This window comes from Arachis ipaensis, chromosome B07 (assembly GCF_000816755.2).
Source record: "Arachis ipaensis cultivar K30076 chromosome B07, Araip1.1, whole genome shotgun sequence".
NCBI classification, from domain to species: Eukaryota; Viridiplantae; Streptophyta; class Magnoliopsida; order Fabales; family Fabaceae; genus Arachis; species Arachis ipaensis.
In genome coordinates this window covers 60,526,318-60,549,970 of record NC_029791.2, presented here as the reverse complement: position 1 = coordinate 60,549,970, position 23,653 = coordinate 60,526,318, and the positions used below count along the sequence as shown (strand labels likewise).

General features: G+C 33.0%; 2 protein-coding genes and 1 long non-coding RNA gene across 4 annotated transcripts in view; all 3 read right to left on the bottom strand.

The window, feature by feature from the left end:
* Positions 1 to 6,139, bottom strand: part of LOC107608369 — an 8,133-nt gene extending 1,994 nt beyond the window's left edge. The window contains exons 1-2 of one of the 2 annotated variants that reach the window (XR_002349970.1): positions 5,992 to 6,139; positions 5,513 to 5,645 (exon numbers count right to left, since the gene is read on the bottom strand). This is a non-coding gene — a long non-coding RNA (uncharacterized LOC107608369). Of the gene's footprint in view, positions 1 to 5,433; positions 5,646 to 5,991 lie in introns of those variants that run through there. The other variant, XR_002349969.1, reaches the window with a different exon arrangement.
* LOC107607302 lies at positions 17,096 to 18,505 on the bottom strand. The gene is made up of 6 exons (XM_021107826.1): positions 18,415 to 18,505; positions 18,125 to 18,213; positions 17,964 to 18,018; positions 17,674 to 17,849; positions 17,419 to 17,441; positions 17,096 to 17,333 (listed from the first exon to the last, which is right to left on the bottom strand). The coding sequence occupies exons 1-6, from the start codon at positions 18,503 to 18,505 to the stop codon at positions 17,135 to 17,137; spliced, it is 633 nt and encodes a 210-aa protein (XP_020963485.1). The 3' UTR covers positions 17,096 to 17,134.
* Positions 19,726 to 20,782, bottom strand: LOC107609778 (organ-specific protein S2). Its single transcript, XM_016311804.2, has 2 exons — positions 20,623 to 20,782; positions 19,726 to 20,351 (listed from the first exon to the last, which is right to left on the bottom strand). Exons 1-2 carry the CDS (start codon positions 20,665 to 20,667, stop codon positions 19,842 to 19,844), a joined length of 555 nt encoding a protein of 184 aa, XP_016167290.1. The 5' UTR covers positions 20,668 to 20,782; the 3' UTR covers positions 19,726 to 19,841.

Genomic DNA, 23,653 nt, shown 5'->3' with positions numbered 1-23,653 from the left:
TAAATATAAATAAAATTAAATAAATATAAGAGCAAAAAAAACCAAAATACTGAAAGCAAAAGTATAGAAAGTAATAGAGTAGTGCAGTAAAAAATTCTAAGTTCCCACCCCCTCAAGCCTCACTCCACGAACACTCTGCTGCGTCGTCTATTTTAACATCCTGCATTTTTGAAAATCTAATTATGAATAAATTGTGATTTTATCTTATTAAGTTTAAACTTTGTAATTTTAGAAATTACTTTATTAGAAATAATTAAATAGATTTGAGATAATTTTATTTTAGACCAATTAAGATTCTTAAGCAATTTTATTATAATTGAATATTTTTCATATTCTTAATAGTTGAAAAATAAGAAAGGATTGTACATTTTAATTTAAGTAACTCCTATTATAAATAAATTGTGACTTATTTTATTAGTTTGAGTTCTTAGAGATTAATTTATTAGGAATGATTAAATTGATTTTGATAAATACTTTAATTTTAAGTCAATTAGTATTTGTGCACAATTTTCATTATAACTAGTTATCTTATATAAATTGAAATTAAAGTTATGATGAAAAAATAATGAAATATCATATAATTTAATTTAGGTAATTGATATTTCAAGTTTAACCATATTTTATAAAATGTGATTAGTATGTTTACTTTATAATTTAAATTAGAAATAATTATTTGAGCTCGTTAATAAATTAATAGATAAAATCTTATACGTTTTAAAAGTAATCTTTATAGTATTATATTCGAATTTTAAATTGTTATTCTATCATGAATATTTTGTAAAATTGTTATATTACTCATATATAATTAACGCTAACTCTAAAATTGCTAAATAAAACCCTAATTCCCCAATCCCTAAATCAAACACAACGCACATACGTTCAGGAAAGGGAAGAAACTAGAGAAGCGGGGAACTCGAAGGGAGAGAAGGAAGGAAGGGAAAAAGAGCGCAAGGGAGAGAAAGGCGCCATTGCACACGGAGAAAGGAGAGGGGGACGCACCGCTGCTGTGTGTCATTACCGTCGTCACTAAGAATCCCGAAGACAGAAAAGGAAGCTCGCGACCGAGATGAGATAGGACCATCGCCACTGTCGCGCGTTACCGTGTGCCGTCACTGCTGCCCGAGACGTCGCCATTGTGATGGGTGGAGTCTGCTGGTGCCGGTTGAACAGGGATGAGGAAGAGGCGTCGAGAGAGAGAGAGAGAGAGAGAGAACGCGATGGAGGTAACAGGGAGGATATTTGGAGTTGGGTTTAGAGAATATTTGGAGGGCTGAATCTTGAAATGTTGAATTGATTGCTGAGAATCTGAGTTTTGAAATTAAATGGAAACTTTGGAAGTAAATCAGATATTCAACAGTAATCGAAATGATAAGAGAGTAAAAGCCAAGTAAACTAGGATGAAATTTGTTGTTGGAATTCAATTTTGAGAAGTTTGAATTAACTGGAGAATTAGTTGTGATTTTCAAAGTTAAACTGAAAAATCTGATTTCCTGCATTATCTTTAAATGAAATCTGTAACTTTGAAAAGCTATAACTAATTGTGTGATGATTGGAATTGCGTGAGACTAAGTCTGGATTAAGCTTGGGAATATAAAGAACATGATTGGTGAATTTAAGACCTTTTTGTTAAGTATATGATTTATGGTGAATTTTTGAGTTATATTTGTGGAATACGATTTTTACTGCAGAATTTTTAGAACAACAGTAACTTGTTGGCTCTGCTGTGAGTGTTTCGAATTGAATTTTGAGATAGAATCACTTTTAAATGAAACTTTGGTCCTATTATTTTAATACCGTAAAATTTCAGAATGGTTAGACTTGTAGTTTTAAAGATATGAATTTTTGAAAGATGATGCATTATGTAATAAAAGCTAGATTCTGTTTTCTTAAATCAGTAACTTTGAGAGTTTATAACTTTTGATTCTGGATAGATATTGAGATGCAACCAATTGGAGGTGAAATTTAAGTATGTTTAGCATATTTTATTTAAATTTTAGGACTGTCCATATTTTAATGAGTAAGTTATGGGACTTGGAAGGGGATTTGTTCATTAAGTTTTAAAACAGAATTCTGCAGAAAATTACTCAACTTTTATGTTATATAACTCCTTCATTAAAAATTGTTTTGACCTGAAACCAATTGAAAAAAAAGCCTGGATATGTTAAGTTGAACTATATTAATTTTTAAGATTATTGAATTTAATTTGAATTTTATATAGAATTTTGGATATCGTATGCTGCTGTTGTTTTCTGGTTTCTAAGCACTGCAGAGCAGTCAGTGTTTCTCCTTTGTTCCTGAGGCTAGTTAAATCAGAAAATTATAATTTTTAGTTTATTAGAAAGCTTATTCTAAGCTAAACGTCTGGACATAAAGTTTGCACAATTCTGAGTTCATTTGTTATATTAAAAACAGAGAAGAAGATAGAGTGTCAAAAATGTCTTAGTGACCGTCACGAGTTCATAAAGTTAAAAATGAATCTTAGCGTTATATGATTGATTTAATATTCGAATTTGTTTGATTTAGAAATGATTTGATACTAGAAAAGTTTGAGAAGAGTTTGATAAATTGTTTAGTTGGGACCCAAAAAGGGTAGTTAAGTCCTATTTTTGGAAGAGATTATGCCCAAATTTTTATAAAAGTATAAGGTTGCAATTAAAATGAATATTTAAGACTTGTTTAAAGACGATAACTTTACTGATTATTTTGAGAAAAGATTATTTGATTTATGAGGTTGTTCACAAGGGCGTGGGTCTTATCCCGCTTGCGTATTTGCAATTATGAAAGAAAAAGGAAAGAGTAAAGTACTTATTGTATGATTATCTGTTGCATTGAGGTAACTACAGAGATATTTATATATTCATCTGCTGCATTGAGGCAGTCAGATAGATGGTGGTACGACCACTGAGAATGCTTTCCTGCGGTACAGATCCATATTTCGTTTCTGTAAGGCAGAGGGGTTATTTCCTGTTACAGAAGTACTGTGACCACCTGTTCTATTTCTGTAGTGGCAGAGGGGTTATGGTGTTAATACATATTCCTAGATGATTCCTATATTATTAGTATAGTTTAATTTGTATATGGATCTATTTATTACATTTTACTTGTGTCATGGTTGAGAAATGACAAATGTCCTATTATTTGGTTTGATAAATTTGGCTGTGTATTGGCTGAGAAATAAGTTGTGAATTGGTTGTTTTTTTTGGAACCGTAGACGGTGAAAATATCCAAGTTTTAGGGGAGATTTTGCCAAAATTTTTCTAAATATTTTGGATAAAACTTAATGAAAAAATTATAATTAGTATTATATCTTGTTTCTAATTTTTTGTTTTGGTTTTTCTTATTTACAGGAGTACTAAAATGGTGACCACATGCTACTTTGAGGGCTCAAGAATATTTTGATTCATAGAGACACTAATCTATGTTAGAAATTTTAACTTTTGGTTGAACTTGTGCAAGAAATATAACTTGTAGAACTAATCAACGTACTCACTAATGTTTTTTTGTTTTAAAACAATTTTAGCAAAATGAGACATGTTTGAATTATATATGTTTTACATATTATATAAATGTAGATTTGCTTAGTAAAATAGTTAATATATTAGTTAATTTAAAAATAATTTAGTAAATTATGCATGCAATTTGTATTTAAAAAAATTATTACAAAATAATTATTTTGCTTTTGTAACTAAAGAAAAAAATGTTACAAAATCAAGTTACATTTTGTAACAAAATTTTATGATAGGAAAAATTAAATTGTCACAAAAAATATTTTGAAAATCAAAATTTGTTACCACTTTTGTAACGACTTCTGGTTTTTTGTATCAGAAAAATTTGTTATAAAATATCACTTTGAATTGTCACAGTTCCATTTTTTGTTACAAAAATTTTTTGTAATGGGACATACTGCAACAACCCCTTTTTTTGTTACAAAATCCTTTTGCTTTAAAATTTTGATTTTTTGTAACAATTTTTTTGTTACAAATATTACTTTTTCTTGTAGTAACGCACAATTTTCGTCAATGATTGATGATGTGAAATATTGATTGATAGCATATATGACACATAACATGTTCAATTAGATATTGACTAAATATGTTTACAAAAATCTATTAATTTAGTCACTAGGTCATATTAGAAATAAAATTTTTGTAATAAAAAAAAATGACTAAATTAATAATTTTTTATAAACATATTTGGTCAATATTCAATTAGATATATTATTTGACTATTAGTTAACCTAATCAAATTTAGTCATCTTCTATTCTCAAATCCCACCAATCATTTATTTATTCTCTTAAACCCTCTTTTTAGTTTCATATTTTCAACCTTTTTTTTTCTATTTTCTATTTAGTGGTTACCTTCTCATCATAAAAGGTAAATTTTAAATTTTCTATTTTGTTTTATATAGTTCTCTATGACTATATATCTTTTAATTTCATTGTTTCTCTTTTTGATATTTTCAATTGCAAATTTTAATTCAAACAATTATAGTTTAAGAATTAATCTATTTTTTTATTCTCTTCATGAATTTATATATTTTATTTTATTCTCAATTTAGTGATCCTTATTATTTATTTGTTTATCTTTTGTTCTATTCTATTATATGTAATTATGTTGCATATAAATTTTTAAAGTGAATTGATCAATTTACTAATTTAGAATATATATTTTTTATTTTAGAAATAATAATGAAAAAATATTTCAAAAGAAAGTTACCATTAGAATTTGAAGTCACTCTATTAGTCTCTTCTAATAAAAAAAATTCTTAGAATTCAATGTGAAAAGTCTGGTAGTTGATCCTAGATAACGACCCAAAATAAATTTTTGCATTAATATATATTTTGAGTAATGTATATTATTTTTGCTCCCCAACATAAATTTTTTGGGTCCGTCACTGATTATATACACAACTAGAAAATGGATTAATACAGACAGATTTACAGACGGATTTAGTCTTTATTACAGACGAATTTTTGGTTACCGACGAAATTACCGATGAATTTTGTCCCTCTGTAAAAGCCCCGTCGAAAATTATTTACCGACGGATTTTTTTCCATCTGAAAATTACAGACGAATTTTTACCAGTTACCGATGGATTTTCCCTCTGTAAATTTTCTATCCATTTCCCAAAGGCGGCGCACTTTCAGACGGATTTTTCGTCTGTAATTACAGACGGATTTTCAGATGGATTTTCCATCTGTAATTTAAACTTTGGAAAATCATCTTACACTCTGATTACAGACAGAAAATCCGTCTGTAAATCCGTCAGTAAGGTAAAATATAATTTTTTTTATTTTTCTAATTACAAAATAAACTTATTTTCATACAAAATAAATATAAATTTAATACAAATTTTTATCTAATTTGTATTCGAATATTTATAATATTTCAAAAAATAAACAAATTCATCGTATTATAAAACTAAGAAAATTATTATAAACAAGCAAGTCAATATAATTCAAAACATAAACAAAGTGTATTATCAACTATAATCCTCAGTATATTGTTCAACCATACTAAATTTTACACAATTTTATCTAATTTTAAACAAAGTGATCGATTTCACTGTTGCCCATGTCATTCTCTGTAGGAAGTCCCACAGCAGTACCATGAGCCCTCACCAATCTCCACCTTTCAGGTGCACCCTACAACAACAAAAACCAACCAACCCCACCATTCATTTCTATTTCTATCTCATCAATAATCATAAAAATCCAACACATTCAATAACACTGGAATTTCCAACTAAATAAACTTCAAATCAAGAGAAGGCCTCTCACCTACCAATGACAAGGTAACAAAAACCTAGGAATCATAACAATACATGAGCAGCAAGTGAATCAAGCAAATATATACACCCTGAAAAGGGGGACCAATCTTAGATCTTATCATTATATGAATGAATATATCATAATATATGCAAAAGGAAAAAGATTTCAGATTTCACAAAAGGGTGCATATACCATGTAGTATCTATATCTATATATCTACCATTTTGAGGGAATCCATGGTTGGAGTTTCAGCAGTGTGGATACAGTTGTATTGATCAGCGTTGGCCTCACCCCATCCATCCAAAACCACCACAGCAACTGGCTTTAATTTCCTTTTGGGTGATCAGCCAATTTCCACTTGGCATCTGTGCAGAAATAAAACAAACTATTGATGGTGGATTAAATTATCATATTTTAAAGGATTTTTGGTAATGATGAGCGGATAATTTATACGCTTTTTGGCATTATTTTTAGTATGTTTTTAGTAGGATCTAGTTACTTTTAGGGATGTTTTTATTAGTTTTTATGTTAAATCCACATTTCTGGACTTTACTATGAGTTTGTGTGTTTTTCTGTGATTTCAGGTATTTTCTGGCTGAAATTGAGGGACTTGAGCAAAAATCAGATTCAGAGGTTGAAGAAGGACTGCTGATGCTGTTGGATTCTGACCTTCCTGCACTCAAAGTGGATTTTCTGGAGCTACAGAACTCAAAATGGCGTGCTTCTAATTGCGTTGGAAAGTAGACATCCAGGGCTTTCCAGCAATGTATAATAATCCATACTTTGACCGATTTTAGATGATGTAAAAGGGCGTTGAACGCCAGTTCTACGCTGCTGTCTGGAGTTAAACGCCAGAAACACGTCACAAACCAGAGTTGAACGCCAGAAACACGTTACAACCTGGCGTTCAACTCCAGAAAGAGCCTCTGCACGTGTAACATTCAAGCTCAGCCCAAGCACACACCAAGTGGGCCCCGGAAGTGGATTTATGCATCAATTACTTACTTCTGTAAACCCTAGTAACTAGTTTATTATAAATAGGACTTTTTACTATTTTATTAGGATCATGGATTGTATTTTTGATCCTGTGATCACGTTTTGGGGGCTGGCCTCTCGGTCATGCCTGAACTCTGGGATTGAATGACTGTGATGAACTTCAAACTCGCGAGTGCTGGGCGTAGTGACAGACGCAAAAGGAGGGTGAATCCTATTCCAGTATGATCGAGAACATCAGATGATTAGCCGTGCTGTGACAAAGCATTTGGACCATTTTCACAAGAGGATAGGATGCAGCCATTGACCACGGTGATACCTCCAGACGATTAGCCATGCAGTGACAGCGCATCGGACCATTTTCCAGAGAGGAAGAAAAGTAGCCATTGACAATGGTGATGTCCTTACATAAAGCCAGCCATAGAAAGGAGTAAGACTGATTGGATGAAGACAGCAGGAAAGCAGAAGTTCAGAGGGACGAAAGCATCTCTATACCTTTATCTGAAATTCTCACCAATGATATACATAAGTATTTCTATCTTTATTTTTTGTCTATTTATTATTTATTTTCGAAAAGTCCATAATCAATTATTATCCGCCTGACTGAGATTTACAAGATGACCATAGCTTGCTTCATACCAACAATCTCCGTGGGATCGACCCTTACTCACGTAAGGTTTTATTACTTGGACGACCCAGTGCACTTGCTGGTTAGTTGTATCGAAGTTGTGAATGAAAAACGATTTTATTAAGACGTGCGTACAGAGTTTTTGGCGCCGTTGCCTGAGATCATAATTTCGTGCACCAAATTTTTGGCGCCGTTGCCGGGGATTGTTCGAGTTTGGACAACTGACGGTTCATCTTGTTGCTTAGATTGGGTAATTTTCTTCTTATTTCCAAAAAGTTTTCAAAAAAAAAAATTTTCAAAAATCTTTCAAAAAAATTCTCATCTGTTTTCGAAAATTATTCTAAAATTTTTTAAGAATGAATTCTAGTGTTTCATGATGATTTGTTGAATCCTGGCTGGCTGTAAGCCATGTTTAATATTTTGGACTGGGGTTTCAACTTATCATCACAAGAGCTTGTTGATCCTCACACACTTAGTTGCTCTATACATGGAAAGTATAAATATCTTCTAAAGCTTGGCTGGCTAGTAAGCCATGCCTAACCCTCAGATTGGAGCTTTAGACTAAGAGTACAAGATTCCTGAAATTCATATTAAAAATTTTGTAATCCTTATTTTTCTTTTTCAAATAATTTTCGAAAAAAATCCAAAAAAAATTAGAAAATCAAAAAATTCAAAAATATTTTGTGTTTCTTGTTTGAATCTTGAGTCAATTTTTATGTTTGGTGTCAATTGCATATTCATCTTGCATTTTTCAAAAATTCATGCATTCATAGTGTTCTTCATGATCTTCAAGTTGTTCTTGGTAAGTCTTCTTGTTTGATCTTGATGTTTTCTTGTTTTGCATCTTTTCTTGTTTTACATGTGCATTTTTGCATCCATAGAGTCTAAACATGAAAGATTTCTAAGTTTGGTGTCTTGCATGTTTTCTTTGCATAAAAAATTTTTTCAAAAACAAGTTCTTGATGTTCATCTTGATCTTCAAAGTGTTCTTGGTGTTCATCTTGACATTCATAGCATTCTTGCATGCATTCATTGTTTTGATCCAAAAATTTTCATGCATTGCACCATTTTCATGTTTTTCTCTCTCATCATAAAAATTCAAAAATAAAAAAAAAATATCTTTCCCTCTTTTCTCTCATAAAATTCGAAAATTTGAGTTGACTTTTTCAAAAATTTTTAAAATCTAGTTGTTTCTTTTGAGTCAAATCAAATTTTCAATTTAAAAATCTTATCTTTTCAAAATCTTTTTCAAAAATCAAATCTTTTTCATTTTTCTTATTTGTTTTCGAAAATTATAAAAATATTTTTCAAAAATCTTTTCTTAATTTTATCTTATAATTTTCGAAAATATTATCATTAATTAATGTTTTGATTCAAAAATTTCAAGTTTGTTACTTGCTTGTCAAGAAAGATTCAAACTTTAAGTTCTAGAATCATATATTGTGATTGCTTGTGAATCAAGTCATTAATTGTGATTTTAAAAATCAAATCTTTTTCAAAACTAATTCTAATCATATCTTTCTATCATATCTTTTTTTTTAAAAAATATTATCTTTTTCAAAAATTTGATTTTCAAATATCTTTTCTAACTTCCTATCTTCTTATCTTTTCAAAATTAAATTTCAAATTTGTTTCAACTAACTAACTAACTTTTTGTTTGTTTCTTATCTTTTTCAAAACTACCTAACTAACTCTCTCTCTCTCTAATTTTCGAAAATCTCTTCCCTCTTTTCAAAAATTCTTTTTAATTAACTAATTGTTTCAATTTTTAATTTTAATTTGATTTCATTCCTAATTTTCGAAAATAACTAACTCTTTTTCAAAAATTATTTTCGAAAACTTCCCCATCTCATCTTCTTCTATTTATTTATTTATTTACTAACATCTCTTCCTCACTCACCAAAAATCCGAACCCCCTCTCTCTCTCTGAGTTCAGATTTTCTCTTCTTCTTTTCTTCTACTTTTCTTTTCTTCCACTCACCTAAAGGGAACCTCTATACCTGGGTAAAAAGGATCCCTATTATTATTATTTTTCTATTTCCTCTTTTTCTTATGAGCAGGAGCAAGGACAAGAATATTCTTGTTGAAGCAGATCCAGAACCTAAAAGGACTCTGAAGAGGAAACTAAGAGAAGCTAAATTACAACAATCCAGAAAGCACCTTTCAGAAATTTTCGAACAAGAAGAGGAGATGGCATCCGAAAATAATAATAATGCAAGGAGGATGCTTGGTGACTTTACTGCACCTAATTCCAATTTTAATGGAAGAAGCATCTCCATCACCACCATTGGAGCAAACAATTTTGAGCTGAAACCTCAATTAGTTTCTCTGATGCAGCAGAACTGCAAGTTCCATGGACTTCCATCTGAAGATCCTTTTCAGTTCTTAACTGAATTTTTGCAGATCTGTGATACTGTTAAGACTAATAGAGTGGATCCTGAAGTCTACAGGCTCATGCTTTTCCCTTTTGCTGTAAGAGACAGAGCTAGAGTATGGTTGGACTCTCAGCCCAAAGATAGCCTGAACTCTTTGGATAAGCTGGTCACGGCTTTCTTAGCCAAGTTCTTTCCTAAGGCCATTGATATAACCATCATGGCCGAATCCAAAGAGGAAGGGGAGGACATGAATCCCAAGGAGGAAGACCTCCTGGGACATCCAGTGATCAATAAGGAGTTTCCCTTTGAGGAACCAAAGGAATCTGAGGCTCATCTAGAGACCATAGAGATTCCATTAAACCTCCTTATGCCATTCATGAGCTCTGATGAGTATTCCTCTTCTGAAGAGAATGAGGATGTTGCCACTGTCAAGCTATTGACATTAAAGAAGTGCTTGTTGGGAGGCAACCCAATTTTTATTTATCTAATTTTAATTTATTTTTATTGTTATTTCATGTTTTATTAGGTTCATGATCATGTGGAGTCACAAAATAAATATAAAAATTGAAAACAGAATCAAAAACAGCAGAAGAAAAATCACACCCTGGAAAAGGATCTCACTGGCGTTTAAACGCCAGTAAGGAGCATCTGTCTGGCGTTCAACGCCAGAAACAAGCAGCATCCTGGCGTCCAGACGCCAGAAATGCACAGTGAAGAAGAGCTGGCGCTGAACGCCAGAAACAAGCATCTGGCTTGCGTTCAACGCCAGAAATATGCTGCATCTGGGCGTTGAATGCCCAGAACAAGCATCAATTCGGCGTTTAAACGCCAGAATTGCATGCAAAGGCATTTTACATGCCTAATTGGTGCAAGGATGCAATTCCTTGACACCTCAGGATCTGTGGACCCCACAGGATCATCTCAGCATCTGTGGACCCCACAGGATCCCCACCTACCACCACTCACTATCTTCCCTCTTCTCAATATTCATCCTCTCTTCCCCAAAACTCTTCACCAATCACCTCAATCTCTCTTCCCTATCACCACTTCACCACTCACATCCATCCACTCTTCCCCATAAACCTACCTCATAAACCCCACCTACCTTCAAAATTCAAAATCAATTTCCCACCCAAAACCCACCCTTATGGCCGAACCTTACCCGCCCTCCCTTCCCTATATATAGCCCTCCATTCTTCCTCATTTTCACACAACACAACCCTCTCTTCTCTTCTTGGCCGAATACACCTCTCCCTCATCTCCTCATATTTTCTTCTTCTTCATCATCTATTCTTTCTTCTCTTGCTCGAGGGCGAGCAATATTCTAAGTTTGGTGTGGTAAAAGCATAAGCTTTTTGTTTTTCCATTACCATTGATGGCACCCAAGACCGGAGAATCCTCTAGAAAAGGGAAAGGGAAGACAAAAGTTTCCACTTCCGAGTCATGGGAGATGGAAAGATTCATCTCCAAAGCTCATCAAGACCACTTCTATGATGTTGTGGCCAAGAAGAAGGAGATCCCCGAGGTCCCTTTCAAACTCAAGAGAAATGAGTATCCGGAGATCTGACATGAGATCCATAGAAGAGGTTGGGAAGTTCTAACAAACCCCATCCAACAAGTCGGAATTCTAATGGTTCAAGAGTTCTATGCTAATACATGAATCACAAGGAACCATGATCAAAGTAAGAACCCGAACCCAAAGAATTATCTCACCATGGTTCGGGGGAATTACTTAGATTTTAGTCCGGAAAATGTAAGGTTGGCGTTCAACTTGCCAATGATGGAAGAGAACGCACGCCCCTATACTAGAAGGGTCAACTTTAATCAAAGGTTGGACCAAGTCCTCATGGACATATGTGTGGAAGGAGCTCAATGGAAGATTGACTCAAAAGGCAAACCGGTTCAACTGAGAAGACTGGACCTTAAGCCTGTAGCTAGAGGATGGTTGGAGTTCATTCAACGCTCAATCATTCCCACTAGCAACCGGTCTGAAGTTACTATAGACCGGGCCATCATGATCCATAGCATCATGATTGGAGAAGAGGTGGAGGTTCATGAGATTATACCTCAAGAACTCTACAAGGTGGCTGACAAGTCCTCCACTATGGCAAGGTTAGCTTTTCCTTACCTCATTTGCCATCTATGCAATTCGGCTGGGATTGATATAGAAGGAGACATTCCCATTGAGGAAGAGAAGCCCATCAATAAGAAAAGGATGGAGCAATCAAGAGAGCCCATTCATGGAGCTCAAGAGACGCATGAAGCTCACCATCAAGAAATCCCTGAGATACCTCAAGGGATGCACTTTCCTCCACAGAATTTTTGGGAGCAAATCAACACCTCTCTAGGAGAATTAAGTTCCAACATGGGACAATTAAGGGTGGAACATCAAGAGCACTCCATCATCCTTCATGAAATTAGAGAAGATCAAAGAGCAATGAGGGAGGAGCAACAAAGACAAGGAAGAGACATAGAAAAGCTCAAGGACATCATTGGTTCCTCAAGAAGGAAACGCCACCATCACTAAGGTGGACTCATTCCTTGCTCTTAAATTCTCTGTTTTTTGTTTTCTTTATGTTAAGTGCTTATCCATGTTTGTGTCTTATTACATGATCATTAGTAGTTAGTAATTATGTCTTAAAGTTATGAATGTCCTATGAATCCATCACCTCTCTTAAATAAAAAAATGTTTTAATTCAAAAGAACAAGAAGTACATAAGTTTCGAATTTATCCTTGAACTTAGTTTAATTATATTGATGTGGTGACAATGCTTCTTGTTTTCTGAATGAATGCTTGAACAGTGCATATGTCTTTTGAAGTTGTTGTTTAAGAATGTTAAATATGTTGGCTCTTGAAAGAATGATGACAAGGAGACATGTTATTTGATAATCTGAAAAATCATAAAAATGATTCTTGAAGCAAGAAAAAGCAGTGAATACAAAGCTTGCAGAAAAAAAAAGAGAAAAAAAGGCGAAAAAAATAGAAAAAGAAAAAGCCAAAAGCTCTTAAAACCAAGAGGCAAGAGCAAAAAGCCAGTAACCCTTAAAACCAAAAGGCAAGGGCAATAAAAAGGATCCCAAGGCTTTGAGCATCAGTGGATAGGAGGGCCTAAAGGAATAAAATCCTGGCCTAAGCGGCTAAACCAAGCTGTCCCTAACCATGTGCTTGTGGCGTGAAGGTGTCAAGTGAAAACTTGAGACTGAGTGGTTAAAGTCAAGGTCCAAAGCAAAAGAAGAGTGTGCTTAAGAACCCTGGACACCTCTAATTGGGGACTTTAGCAAAGCTGAGTCACAATCTGAAAAGGTTCACCCAATTATGTGTCTATGGCATTTATGTATCTGGTGGTAATACTGAAAAACAAAGTGCTTAGAGCCACGGCTAAGACTCATAAAGTAGCTGTGTTCAAGAATCAACATACTGAACTAGGAGAATCAATAACACTATCTGAACTCTGAGTTCCTATAGATGCGAATCATTCTGAACCTCAATGGATAAAGTGAGATGCCAAAACTATTCAAGAGGCAAAAATCTACAAGTCCCGCTCATCTGATTGGAGCTATGTTTCATTGATTGTTTGGAATTTATAGTATATTCTCTTCTTTCTATCCTATTTGATTTTCAGTTGCTTGGGGACAAGCAACAATTTAAGTTTGGTGTTGTGATGAGCGGATAATTTATACGCTTTTTGGCATTGTTTTTAGTATGTTTTTAGTAGGATCTAGTTACTTTTAGGGATGTTTTTATTAGTTTTTATGTTAAATTCACATTTCTGGACTTTACTATGAGTTTGTGTGTTTTTCTGTGATTTCAGGTATTTTCTGGCTGAAATTGAGGGACTTGAGCAAAAGTCAGATTCAGAGGTTGAAGAAGGACTGCTGATGCTGTTGGATTTTGACCTCCCTGCACTCAAAGTGGATTTTCTGGAGCTAAAGAACTCAAAATGGCGTGCTTCTAATTGCGTTGGAAAGTAGACATCCAGGGATTTCCAGCAATGTATAATAGTCCATACTTTGACCGAGTTTAGATGACGTAAAAGGGCGTTGAACGCCAGTTCTACGCTGCTGTCTGGAGTTAAACGCCAGAAACACGTCACAAACCAGAGTTGAACGCCAGAAACACGTTACAACCTGGCGTTCAACTCCAGAAAGAGCCTCTGCACGTGTAACATTCAAGCTCAGCCCAAGCACACACCAAGTGGGCCCCGGAAGTGGATTTATGCATGAATTACTTACTTCTGTAAACCCTAGTAACTAGTTTATTATAAATAGGACTTTTTATTATTGTATTAGGATCCTGGATTGTATTTTTGATCCTGTGATCACGTTTTGGGGGCTGGCCTCTCGGTCATGCCTGAACCTTTCACTTACGTATTTTTAACGGTAGAGTTTCTACACTCCATAGATTAAGGTGTGGAGCTCTGCTGTTTCTCACGAATTAATCCAAAGTACTACTATTTTTCTATTCAATTCAACTTATTCCGCTTCTAAGATATTCATTCGCACTTCAACATGAATGTGATAAACGTGACAATCATCATTATTCCCCAATGAATGCGTGCCTGACAACCACTTCCGTTCCACCTTAGATTGAATGAGTATCTCTTGGATCTCTTAATCAGAATCTTCGTGGTATAAGCTAGATTGATGGAAGCATTCATGAGAATCCGGAAAGTCTAAACCTTGTCTGTGGTATTTCGAGTAGGATTCTGGGATTGAATGACTGTGACGAACTTTAAACTCGCGAGTACTGGGCTTAGTGACAGACGCAAAATGAGGGTGAATCCTATTCCAGTATGATCGAGAACCTCAGATGATTAGCCGTGCTGTGACAGAGCATTTGGACCATTTTCACAAGAGGATAGGATGCAGCCATTGACCACAGTGATGCCTCCAGACGATTAGCCATGCAGTGACAGTGCATCAGACCATTTTCCAGAGAGGATGAAAAGTAGCCATTGACAATGGTGATGTCCTTACATAAAGCCAGCCATAGAAAGGAGTAAGACTGATTGGATGAAGACAGCAGGAAAGCAGAAGTTCAGAGGGACGAAAGCATCTCTATACCTTTATCTGAAATTCTCACCAATGATATACATAAGTATTTCTATCTTTATTTTCTGTCTATTTATTATTTATTTTTGAAAACTCCATAATCAATTATTATCCGCCTGACTGAGATTTACAAGATGACCATAGATTGCTTCATACCAACAATCTCCGTGGGATTGACCCTTACTCACGTAAGGTTTTATTACTTGGACGACCCAGTGCACTTGCTGGTTAGTTGTATCGAAGTTGTGAATAAAAAACGATTTTATTAAGACGTGCATAAAGAATTTTTGGCGCCGTTGCCTGAGATCACAATTTCGTGCACCAGGTAACTAATTATTTTTTGATACACGTTAACATGATTGTTGTTCTAAATATAAGAGATACTAGCCACAGTATCCTAGAAAATGAGATGATGATAATAATTATAAAGAGAAATTTAATTAAGTTTAGTATTTACCTACAACAGTCTTAAGCCGTCAGTTGCACTTTAAAGATGATCCTAAAAAGTAAAAGATCAATGACTTAGACGTGGTAAAATTAAAGACAAGATTAATACTTATATAAGATAATACATAATAATCTTGTGAAATGCATATAGCTATGCAGTTCAAACACTTTATCAATTAGTAATATGGAAGTAGCAGTGTTAGTGGTTCTATATATATAAAACCTTTCAGTTTAAGATTATACCTCCTTGTTGCTAAAAGCCTGTTTGATAGAGTTGAATTCAACGATATTTGAATCCATGGAGATTATTAGTACATGAATGAAGCAAAGAAATAGGCTTGTAGTGTTTCTATTTGTGGTATGAGTTGCACTTTTATAATTATGGTGGAAGACACATCATCAGCTTATGATTTTGAGACAAGAAACTTAGCATGACTAATGCACTAGCAAAAATTTGTGGTAACTACTTCTTAAAGGCATGAAAATAATCAAGAACAAAAAGAACCATACACAAGAGATGCAATCGAAAGCTTCTTGCTGTTGTTCAAAAGCTGCTGCTGCATCATCTTTTAGATTCTTATAAAGAAAAGAAGATAGCTATAACTTCACATCGAATAACAGAGTAAACCATATATATAGTAATCTAACTATGGAAAGAAATGCATGCTTCTTCAAAAATTACCTGAATTTCTACATGAAGGGTTGTGATTTCCTCATCTCTCCCATCCTGTGTTTGTTTGCCAGCCTTGAGAGCACCCTATGACAATAAATAAAAAAATTGAGTATTCCACAAAATTCTGTCTCTCAATATAATTGAGTATTCCACGAAAGGGGCTGTGATTTCCTCAGTTCATATTTCTGCCACATATGATATGATTAATATCCATTCTTCTGGCATACCTCTCTTTGTCGCAAAGCAGCTTCCTTCCTACATAAATAGCAAACAAGCTGGCTTACCTGCTCAGAAATTTGGTTTCTAGGGATACACCTTCTCTAAGAGAAGCAACCTGCCAAAATTAAAATGAACAAGGACACGAAAAAAATCAGCAAAGGCAGCACACGGTGTAAAGTAGTTTCTATTGGTAAGTATTAAGCAAATAAAAAATCAAACTCTTTCACGAATGAAAATAGCAAAGTACCTTTGAAAACAAATCTTCTACTTCTCTTTCACGAATATCACCAGGGAGGTTCCCAACATAGACTATTCTGCTCCCACGCCTACTCATTTTCAATCTGTGGCAATAAAATAATCGAAAAATAAGGAACAACAATAAAACTGAAAGGTGATTAGAAGACCTAAAATTAAGCTAATTCAGCCAGCAATTTCAATTCTCAGCAGAATAAAAACAAAACATCGAAAGGGAGAGAATAAAGAGAAAAATAAAATTGTACAATTGAATTAGAGAGAGGATATAGAGACTGTTGGGGGCGGAGAAGGGTTGAAATGGGCGAAAGGGATTTTATTTTACCTCTGATGATGAGACGGAATTAGGGATCGGTAGGTTTGCAGTGGAAGGCCTCCAGGTTAGGGTTTTTCAATTTTCTTTGGAGGAAGGTGAAGCCACGGCGGCCATTGTTGAATTGATTCGAATTGGATGTGACTGAAACTTGTGCGATGAGAAGACAATGAATTCAAAGGGGGGCACAACAAAGAAGCTTGAATGTACCAAACACAATGTGCTTTAGAATCAATATAAACCAGACCCACTCTTAATATAATTAATCTGCATTCACTGCATCACCACTTACTACTAATGCAATCTATTCTAAGCTGCTCATTACTCATAACTAATATACTAACCTTGTTCATGTTGAGAACACTAATATTCTTATTTATACCCTATTATTGTAACTGAAAAGACATGATCCTAGGCAGCAGGATTTGCTTGGTTGGAGTCTTGCTGCAGCTGTTTCCACTGCTCTGGGGTGACAGCTTTCTTGACAGAGAGAGCGTGAATCTCTTTCATTTTCTCCTCCAACGCAGCATTCACCATTTGATGCCTCTCCAGTAGCCTCTTGCCTTCAAATTCTTTTGATACAATCTCAACTACGAAACTTGCACCGCATCTGATACCGACATGAATTTTATTAGCTTTTCATCAACAAAACGGTTTAATAGCAAAAAATTCAAAGTAAGGTAAGTTTTTTTTACCCTCCAGATGTATCAACTACTTCCTGAAATAGAAATACAAAAAGTGTAAGAAAATAAAAGAATGCCAAAATTAATAGTTTCCCAAGAAACATATCCAGTATAGATAAACAGAATCAAAGGAGTGGCTGTTAGTGGTTGAAAAAAAGCAAATGAAAGAGACAGAGTTCTACTTAGAAAAAAACGCAGCGTGGAATGAATGATGCAAGAAAGAAACCCTTGGGAGAAGAAATTGAACGAAAACAAGTAGTGACATACCAGGTGAGTAGGGTTGAGTTTGGATTTCAAACAAGATTCAACTTGTAGTTTTTTGCACTTCAAGTTCAAAGAAACTCTAGCATTGACTTTGCAAGGACACCAAGGACAGAGGCAGTAAGAATTGACTCTGCAAGGCAAATCAAGGAAATGCCAAATACTAAATGAAATAACAGTATGTTACATTTAAAGAAAAGCTACAACCATCACAACAATTTGAGGGTTATATATAAAGAAGCATATACTATGGAGAAAGGAAAGGAAAGAATTGTAAAACTCAAAAAAAGGGTTACTGTTCTTGTTCTTCCCATAAAAGCTACTCATGTTGGATTCAATAGGTGTTGGCTCCTGAACCCAAACAACAAAAGTGAGTCAGTGAAGAAAAATAAAACACATTCTTGTAATGTAATGCATCGTAGAACAAAGGGATAAAAATGAAGGTAAAAGACATCACAGTCATTGTATCAAACATGTGTTGATCATTACCCCAAGTGGTGCCAATACAGAAGGCCTTCTCCTTCTGCAGCGCACTTCCAAACACTCCTGCCAAATAAATAAATAATTAGGGAGTTTAGAAATGAATTAGAATTAGTATTCATAATTCCATCTGAATCAGAAGTGAAAGCGTGAAGCAGCTGAGGGGTTCATCTTGTCGAGATCCTCACGAGAACGAGAGGTTCTCGTAGTTCTTGTACTGCTTTAATCGAGTCTCGCGGTACTTCTGTAGCTGTGGTTAAGCTTCACCCATGGAATCCGTTGTATATCTTTCCCATGGAGCTTCAGCATAGCCACATGCAGGAGGAGACAGAGACCAGCGACGCAGGAGGAAAAACATAGCGTTACGGGTTTCAGCCATGGAGGAAGGAGCGACGTTTGAAGGCTTACGACAGAGTGAGCACGACGGAGGCTTTGAGACGGAGGGAGCGTCGATGGAGGGAGCGGCGAAGCAGGGGTTGGAAGCACGACGAAGTTCTGGGATTAGGGTTGGAGGCGCGACGAAGCTCTGAGGTTAGGGTTGGATGCGGCGGCGGAGGGAGCCCGTACGACGCAAGGACGACGGAGAGAGATTTGTGACGCCAGTGGCGGCGACAGCGGTGGAAGAAACTGGTGCGACGGAGAGAAGAAGCAACTCGGTGACGGAGAGAGGAACAAGCTCATTTGATATGGGTGGAGTGTAAATGGATCGAGTGGATAGAGATAAGATTAGTGTTATCTCAATATTTACCGACGGAATATTTAAATTACAGACGGATTTTTCGTCTGTAATAATTTAATAAAACGCAGCGTTTTGTCTATTTAATTACAGACGAATTTTCCGTCTGTAACCATTTCTCACGGAAAAAAATTAATTTTTCCAACGGAATTATCGATGGATTCTATTTTCTGTCTGTAATTTATGCTAATCCGTTTTTTTTGTTTTCCAACAAAAAATCCCTCTGTATTTCTGTGGGATAAAATCCGTCAGAAATATTCGTCTGTAATAACTAATTTTCTAATAGTGATATGTTATCAATTAACATTTTACAATATCAATTTTTTAAAAAATTGTTAATAAAATAATTAAAGGATAAATATGATTAATTTATAATTTTTAAAAGACTAATTTAATTAAAAATAATTCATAAAAAAATTTAAAAAATATTTTATTTTTCAAAAACTAATTTTACTATTAACCCATATGTCTTTTAAAAAAGCACGTTTCCTGCGTTTTTAGGTGAATGGCGCCCTAATTTATTTTCTCTCTCAAAATCCATCCATGTATCCTCCTATTTTTCAGGTTTCCATTTGTTCAATTATGATTGACTTGAATAAAATATTCATTGAAGTGTTAAATCTCATCAGCTTTTGATTACGAGGTATATCTGTTTAATATATATATATTTTTATATATATTTAATTTATATATATAAATAAATTAGTTGGTTATTTTTAATTAGCCATTATTTTAATTTTGTTTATATGTTTACAAATTAATATATCCAGAAATAAATTATATTTAAATGGAATAATTATGAAATGTGTCCAAAAAAATTCAAAATGATCAATAGATCGATGGAGTAACTTAATTACATCATTTAAGATGCATTTACTTTTATTTATTTATTCATCATTATAGTATAACCAGTAGCTAGTGACATTTCATACTGTTAAAAGTGTTTCACCATGTCCTTTTACTTAGCATCAACATTGTCCTTATCATAAGCTGAAACATTAGGTCTTGGTTCAAAGGATTTCACAAATTTCTTTTGTTTCTTAGCGTTAATGTCGTTATCACCATAAGCTGAAACGTTGGGTCTAGGTTCAAAATCATTCACAACGTGCTTCTTGTTCTTGGCATCAACATCATTATCACCATAAGCTGAAACATTGGGTCTTGGTTCAAAATCATTCACAACGTGCTTCTTTCCCTTAGCATCGACCTCATTGTCACCATAAGCTGAAACATTGGGTCTTGGTTCAAACTCTTTAACAACCTGCTTCTTTTCCTTACAATCCATTTCGTTATCTTCTGTAAACACCTTCTTTTCCATAGTTACTTCTTCTGTGACCATAAGAGGCTTCAAACCTTCAATTTGCTGCTCCTCATTGAATTTAACGAGGCCTTGAATTTCTTCTGGCATGTCCTTGATCATTTTCCAATATTCCCCTGCATCTTTTCTTGATTCAACTGAAGCTACAAGCTTCTCCACACAAAACAAGGCAAAAGTAATTATCGAAATGCCATTATGCTGTGCTATAGAAATTAAATATAACAATTTCATTTATTATGTTATGTAATATGACATATAATAGATGAAATTTTATTAATGCATTCATGACGAACTACTTTTTAAATTTTTTTAAAACAGTGGTAAATTTTAATTTGAGTTGTTGTTTACTATAAAACTCAATTCATGGGAGCTCTATCTTAAGGGGATTTAAACATAAAAACAATGAAAGGGAAACATATACCAGGACAAGGAAAGCAAGAGGAAGAAAAGCAAAAGCAACTCTCATTTTTTAGAATCAAGTGAAAGAAGTAAGACTCTCTTTCTCTTATTCTCTGTGGATGAATGAATGTATGATCTCTTCAACCTTCACCTATTTATAGCTCCAAGCCTTCAGGCTTCAAGATATCATACTTCTATTTTTAAATTTTAAACTTAAAACATATTAATTAAAATGTAAAATATTAAATGAAACATTTTATGTGACTAATATTCTTTTTGAAAAAAAGTAAAGAATCAATTTTTAATTAGTCAATATTAGCCAATTTTTTTTTAATTCTAATTTTTTTTGAAGACTTAAGATTTATAGTTTATAATTTATTAGTGTTTAGAATTATGGGTTATAATTAAGGTATAAATTTAAGATAAAAAATAATAAAAAAAAAAACTGATTAATATTAGTTCAAAAAATGTTAATTTTCTAGCATTACTCTATTTTTTCTTTTTGTCTTTGTTATAATTTTAAACCAATATTAACTAACTCTTCTTTTTGTTTTCAATTCCACTAAATAATCAACAGAGATTTAGCGAACAATAAATCAATAAACGTTTTTGAACTACACTCCATATTAATTAATAGTTTTTAGTTTATAATAATTTTAGTATTTAAGTTTTAATAATCCTCGCACATATGAAAATAAAAACGACTAATATTTTTCATAGAAGTTAACGATCATCAAAATTTAAAATATAAAAATAATGAAGGACAAAACTGATATCATGTTGCTTGTGTTCATTAGATCCCATTAGATTCCCTCAATTATTTAATGAGATATGGAAATTTAGATACAAAGAGTACAAAATATATATATACAAACAATTTGCTGCAAGGTTTGTCCCAGAACGACAGCGTTAGGAACGAAGACAAAGAATAATGAGTTATTTTATTTAATATTTATTTATTGTAAAATAATGTATTAAATAAAGTAAAAAATAATAAATTTTAATAATTTTTTACTAATATTTTTTTTATCAAATATTTCCGATCCCCGAAATTAACGACACAATAAATAAAAGTTAAGAAATAAATAATGGATATATCCTTTATCTCCAATTTGTTTTCTTAAAAAAAATCTTTCTTTTGTAGCTCACCCTTATTTATTTCGATAAATTTTGGGAGAGCACAGCCCAAAATATTAGTAAGGGAATAGCATAGATTTATTCTTTATTTTTAACAATATAGTAGTAGATTATTGTGCTATCTATATCTTCATAATCTCCCTAATGATTCTTTATTTGGAGTTGTTCACCGAACCATCAATTATATATTTCCTTTATTGGAACCTTTAGTTTCAATACTATTATAGTATAGCTAAAGTGCTAAACTGACGTGAATCATGTGATACATATGATGGCGCATTATGATACAGGTTCGGGTTATAGAATTGATTATTTATTTTATTATTTGTCTCTGAAATTTTATTCTAATTATATGTAGTAGAAAAAATTATAGATTATGGAAGTTGAACTTGTCTCACAAAATTAAGTTATTTATCTAAAAAGTTTTTTATAGTCGACTTCTAGTGTTTGCTCAGATTCATCATCGCATTTTATCTATATCACCAATATGCTCCTGCTGTCATGAATCAACAGAAACAGTCACTTATTGTTTGATCGATTGCTCTAGAATTAAAGATGTATGGTCTCAAAATTATCTTCATGACTGTCTTTCTCCTCAGAGTCCTAACAACTTTTGGACATAGTAGACTGCATCAACAGAGATACTTAACCCGTTGAAATATACTGACTGTAATCCTCAATTGCTTGCCATCATTTTGCTGGAACTGCTTGCCATCATTTGATATCATACTTCAATGCCGTCTGCTATTCTAGCAAGCTCTGTCAAGTTACTCCATGAAATCTAAAGAACTCCCAATTTAGGTCGTCTTCTCCATGAGACAAACTCTTAGTTTCATTCAATTTGATTTATTATTCTTTCTTCTTTAAGATTTTTCTTCGTTTCTTCGTTTTTCAACCACGCACTGTTGGATGAATACCTTCAGTGTAGTATTTTTGGGAAATCCCCATCTTTTATTATGTTGTCCTACTTTTGGACATCTTTGTATTTCATTTTTCAATAATTAATGAAATATAATCTATTATTGAAAAAAAATCTAAGCATACCGAATCTTAATTAAAATTAGGACTTGTTTAAACTATAAATATTTTATAATTTAAAAATATTAAAAATAATTAATATTTAATTTAATTAATTTGAGTTAGTTAAGTAGTCATTTTATTTATTCACTTAAGTAAATATTAAGAATTTGAATTCTATCTTATATATGTAACAACAATTTATTGGCTAATGATAGACTCTTAATAAATAAAACATTAATATGTAGTAGATTAATCTTCGGTTTGCCGAGTTAAGAAATACAGTAGAAAAAAAATTAATATTTGTCTTTAAAATAAAACAATTTCTCATGGATAACAATACATATTTATGGAGATTTATCTTTATTGAAATTTACCTGAGACAGTTTTATTTATTGGTATCATATTTATTCTTGAAATCAAAACAATATGATCAACGTTGTTACGTGTTAAAACTTTACATTTTATGACATGATTTTCAAGTTTATAAATTTATAGACTTACGTCATTACAAAAGCTATTAGATTGATAGTAAATACATTTTTTTCTAATTTCTTATACCATTTTATTTGGTAATATTTGTCAATAAAGAATAACAAATGATCACACTATCTTACAATATGATGTATAGAATAATTTCTTATCTTAAAATTAATTCTGATTAGTGAGGTAAAACTTAAAATAATTTTTTATTTGTTTACTCAAATTTAAATTTAAATTCAGAATTGATTAACAACTCATCTATTTCTAATTTCAATAACAAAAATATTAGTTAGATGCAAAATATTCAACATTTAATGATTACAATCATTTAAATTTCAATTACCAAAATTGGGTTAGAAATTAATTATAACTTAATAATCGATAATGTATATTATAGTACGTAAATAATAATATCT

Excerpts from the sequence above, each read along its gene's own strand:
- LOC107607302 (XM_021107826.1), bottom strand. The coding sequence starts at position 18,505 with ATGTTTTTCCTCCTGCGTCGCTGGTCTCTGTCTCCTCCTGCATGTGGC. Across the intron at positions 17,850-17,963 it reads TTATGGGAAGAACAAGAACA|ATACTGTTATTTCATTTAGT; the intron begins GTAACCCTTTTT and ends TTTAAATGTAAC. Across the intron at positions 17,442-17,673 it reads AACTCAACCCTACTCACCTG|GAAGTAGTTGATACATCTGG; the intron begins GTATGTCACTAC and ends TTTCTATTTCAG.
- LOC107609778 (XM_016311804.2), bottom strand. The coding sequence starts at position 20,667 with ATGAGAGTTGCTTTTGCTTTTCTTCCTCTTGCTTTCCTTGTCCTG. Across the intron at positions 20,352-20,622 it reads CTCTTGCTTTCCTTGTCCTG|CTTGTAGCTTCAGTTGAATC; the intron begins GTATATGTTTCC and ends TGTGTGGAGAAG.